Here is a 4,201-nt window from a genome sequence, read left to right as displayed (position 1 = left end):
CAGAGTCGCTGCTCTGGTGTCTCGAGGTCATCGCAGCGCGTGATGTCTGTTAAGATCTGTTGGCACCAATTTTTTCTACAACCGAGTCGTGTGATGCGTGTTTTTGGTCTTTTTTGCTTATTAGAGGTGGGAGGACGTGGACAGTGGAAGTGATTTAGTGGCACTGCGTTCACGTCACTACACCCGAGGGCCAAAAGTGGCGCAACGGTGGCAACACCGGTTTGTGATGGCCCTCTGGAATGCTCTCTTTCCTGGCTCTCAAGCTGGTAGGCTGTACGACGTGCAGCCTCCACTTGACAATGAAATTCATCGCCTCAAATAGGAAATATCCTACTGCTTGAATTTACACCTAAATCAAGCACAACTTTGGCCCTGGTCACATCGTCACTTTTTCCAAATTGACCAAGGGGAATTGTCTTAAGTCCCACGGTCCAGATCTTTGCAATACTAGAGATTTGTGGGTTGGTAGCATTTAATATATATTTATTGGTGTTGCGACGCAAATATTTTGTGTATACATATATAAATATGCATAAACCTATATATGTATATATATATATATATATATATATATATATGTGTGTGTGTGCGTGTGTGTGTGTGTGTGTGTGTGTGTGTGTGTGTGTGTGTGTGTGTGTGTGTGTGTGTGTGTGTGTGTGTGTGCGTGTGTGTGTGTGTGTGTGTGTGTGCGTGAACCAATAGGTGAAAGAGAGCTAGCTGGTGAGCGTCAGGTGGGTTCTACGCACTAGATAACCCGATGCACTAAGTTTCAATAAAGTCTGAGACGTGGCCGTGTTAACTCACACTGCTGGTGCTGCGTTAGGGAGGGAGGGGGGGGGGGGACATCAGTTACGTCTCCTGTGTTCGGTTGATGAGAAGGTATCACATGAACAGTACGCTTAATACTAGGGTCGAAAAAAGATAAAGGGGATGCGTACCATGCTTGCCTAAATGCGTTGCGTTGTTGTTATGCTGCAGTCTTTAGGTTTGCGTCACATTGTTGACGAAATGAAATGTTTAAAAGAATGAGAGGAAGCTCCTTTTGGGCAGCAAATGAATAGATTGCGTGACAGCATTCAAAAGTTAGCTGTCGGGTGTCAGGAAAAAGTTGGAGCGAGGCTGGACAGCGATTCCTCCACTCTTAGCAAAAAGTAGCATTGGCCTCTCAAAATTTATTTACAAATTCATTATGACGTTCAAGGAGTTGCACGTAAAAGTGGATACCAAAGGTGTTTTCCTCCCTAAACCTTTGTGAGCTCCCGCGGCCCTCTCGTTGTTGGGCGGAGCAACTGACGATGACCTGATGAGGGTTGCTGAAAGCGCCCGAATCATCAGATAAAGAAACCGCAATGTTTTTGGCGACAATTGCGGCTTCAGACTGGGCTGGACGACTACCAAGCATAGACAGATTGGGTTATAACTGAGACGGTAGATATATTTGGCATGATAAATTGTATGTGGAAATATTAAGAATGTGCCTAGGGGTCTCGACGAACCAGCGACAAACCGACACGAGACCGAAAAGGAAAATTGACGGAGAAGAAACGGATGTTTACACGGGCAAAGGTGCAGGAAGGTCAGGCCTTAGCAACCGGAGCAGGTGGAGACAGAGAGCCGACAACGCGACGCGGCTTCACCATCAAAAGTATTGTTTGTCGCGCGGACCGACTGTCCGAACCGTCAGCGTGCATCCCCGCCAACATATTTCAAAACTGTCCTACGCATAACCCCGGCAGCAATCGACCGAAAGTGGCCAGTGTTAGTGTTTCCAGACCGATCTCAAGAAGACATAGGAGGCTGACCAAGGGACCTTACTCTATGATAATTGCACCGGCGTATAACCCTCCTTACTGCGACCAGTATCAACCGAAAGTATTTGCGTTATTTTACAGTTAAGCTCATGATTTGATATAACTTAAATGTTTGCCCAGTTTGACACGTGTTGAACTTGTGCATGTGCGTCATTTGTCGACGCAGTCAGCTGCTGAGGCTGTATGGTGCCGCCTGCCTCCCACTCTGGCTGGAAGGGCTCGCACCGTGGGGTTTGTGTTGAATTTGTTAAGAGATGTTTTCTGTTATTGCCTGTACCCATGTCACGCCGTGCAGGGCGTCTTACTGGCCCCCTCACATTTACGCGACCTCATGTCATCTGACTCTCTCCATCATTTGATCTTGGCCTCCGTTCCCGTCGAAAGTATGCGGCGCGAAGCAAACAAATGTGTCAGTTGTCGCCTCCAATATTCAGCGCACAGGATAATAAGACAACAATGTCACATGTTCTTGTATGAGTTATTTTTCAACGAGTAGATGAGATGGCACATGTTGCAACAACAAAAACAACACAACAATAAATAGCGTATGGAAGTGCATACAACGCGGTCAAAATCGCCCGCGTTCCACCGCTCCGATGAGATGATTCGATCACGACGTCGTGTTTTGGTCGTCCCTGAGAGTGTTGCGCGCCCCAGCCGACGTTACTTGGAGGCGGGCCACATACACTCTGCGTCCACGAGCACGCCGACCTGGTACTGCAGGAGGGCATCCACCGCCTGCTGCGAGTGGCCGACGCCGCGGAAGGCGCTGGTGGCGTCCCTGCCGGCACTCTCCAGCAGGATGTCGGCGCCGGCCGGGTGGACGTCGAGGAAGCGGGTCACGTCGTACACCCGGTCGTAGAGCACGACCCAGCAGTCGTCCACCCAGCAGTGCTCGGACACCTGGTCGAGCGTGAAGGCGGGCAGCTTGGCAGCCGCCGACCTCGCCCGCAGTGCAGGCTCGATGTAGGCCGTCAGACCGAGCAGCGCCGAGAGCGTCTCGAACGACGACACGGCCATGTTGAGCACCTGCAGGACGGCAGGGCGCGTCAGGCGGTGGTACGGGACACGAGAGAGGTCGCGCAGGATGGGGGTGCGTGGTCACGGCCAAAGCATATGGTGTGCGCCGGTGGCCCGTTAAAGACAATCCAGAAAGCGCAGTAGCAGCTGTTCAGATGATCTACCACGGGCATTGTCTACTTTGGAGAACTGTCGTGAGAGCCCATCTACGGCTGTCACAGAGTGCTGAAAGAAATGTGAGCTGTCTCACCTGTTGGCTTGAAGAACGTTCAGCAGCCGACTCCATGATCTCTTTAGTCATATTCAGTCACTTCGAATTTCAACCAACCTGTAACGAGAATACATTGTCATTAACTGTTATCATCTCGACCAGTGTGTTGTTATACCACGACTGCCCAGACAGAAACGTCCCGGTCAATAACGCCGCCCTCGATCAACTTGGAAAGAATAACTTTAACACCTTATTCCAACATGTACTGGATCCCACTTTCCCCGCCCGGCCGTCCGACCCTCGTCCTTCTCGGCGGCCGGCCCACTGAGGTCAGTAACCTCGGTCCCGCCCCACCATAGCAAACACTGGCAACTCGAACAACTGATCCGACCCCGTGCCGCAATATAAACTTACCGTCAACACACTGCTGCAATGTCGGCTCCCTAAAGGCTCTCTCTTTTCTAGCACTCTGCGCTGCTGTGGGCGGCTCTTGCGCGAGGGGGCGCGTCCTCCTCTCAAGACAGCTGGCGGGCGACTGTTGCTCCCAGGCCGCCGCACCTGCCTTTTACCGCGGCGCCTGACGTAATCTGGCGGCGGCCCCAGTCAACTGCGCGCCGGCTGCGCGCCGCGCCGCGCGCAGCTGATGAATCGGCTGATGTAAGGCGCGCGGCCTCGCGAACAGACGGCGCGCGAGGGCCCGCCACCATCGCGTGCGCCCATTGGTCGAGCCGGCCGGCCTTTCCACGGCCACCCGTGACGTTCGTACTATGGCATTTACTATACTACGGCGCTGGCGCTGGCGCGCGCCGGCTACTGCGCAGCCGTTTATGGGGAGCTGTTTTGGTGTCAGCTGACCGACGACGTTTCGGGGGTAGCGTGCGGGCGCGTGACCTCAATACGGCGCAGCGCCGTTCCTCTGGGACGCTCGGCACAACACACAGCGTCGCCCGAGCCGAACGCGCCGGACAGCTGTCGGCCTCCGAACTCATCTCCAGCCCTGTCATGCGCTCACTGAGGCGTCAGGTTATTTTCGTCAGACCCGTCTCAAGGTCGTCCGAGCAATGAGGATTTGCAGTTTTTGGTCTGTTCAGTGTCTGGCTCAGCGATGCACCCATGATGGACGGGTCGTAAATGCAACGTACCTGTTCCTAAACACGAG

At 53.0% G+C, this 4,201-nt stretch overlaps 1 protein-coding gene across 2 annotated transcripts; it reads right to left on the bottom strand.

Annotated features, from left to right (window-relative positions):
• Positions 1-2,219: 2,219 nt before the first annotated feature.
• On the bottom strand, positions 2,220-3,628 carry LOC119106867 (cytochrome b5). Of its 2 annotated transcripts, XM_037230202.1 has the most exons (3): positions 3,457-3,628; positions 3,082-3,159; positions 2,220-2,840 (listed from the first exon to the last, which is right to left on the bottom strand). In XM_037230202.1, the coding sequence occupies exons 2-3, from the start codon at positions 3,130-3,132 to the stop codon at positions 2,475-2,477; spliced, it is 417 nt and encodes a 138-aa protein (XP_037086097.1). In that variant the 5' UTR covers positions 3,133-3,159; positions 3,457-3,628; the 3' UTR covers positions 2,220-2,474. The 2 variants fall into 2 exon arrangements, with proteins under 2 accessions (XP_037086097.1, XP_037086098.1); XM_037230203.1 differs by lacking the exon at positions 3,457-3,628 and having other exon boundaries at positions 3,082-3,449.
• Positions 3,629-4,201: the final 573 nt, after the last annotated feature.

Source organism: Pollicipes pollicipes, unplaced genomic scaffold (assembly GCF_011947565.3).
Source record: "Pollicipes pollicipes isolate AB1234 unplaced genomic scaffold, Ppol_2.1 Scaffold_6291;HRSCAF=7459_pilon_pilon_pilon, whole genome shotgun sequence".
In the NCBI taxonomy this organism is placed as follows: domain Eukaryota; kingdom Metazoa; phylum Arthropoda; class Thecostraca; order Pollicipedomorpha; family Pollicipedidae; genus Pollicipes; species Pollicipes pollicipes.
Note: the sequence above shows the minus strand (reverse complement) of the source record. Positions and strands in the feature narration are given on the sequence as shown.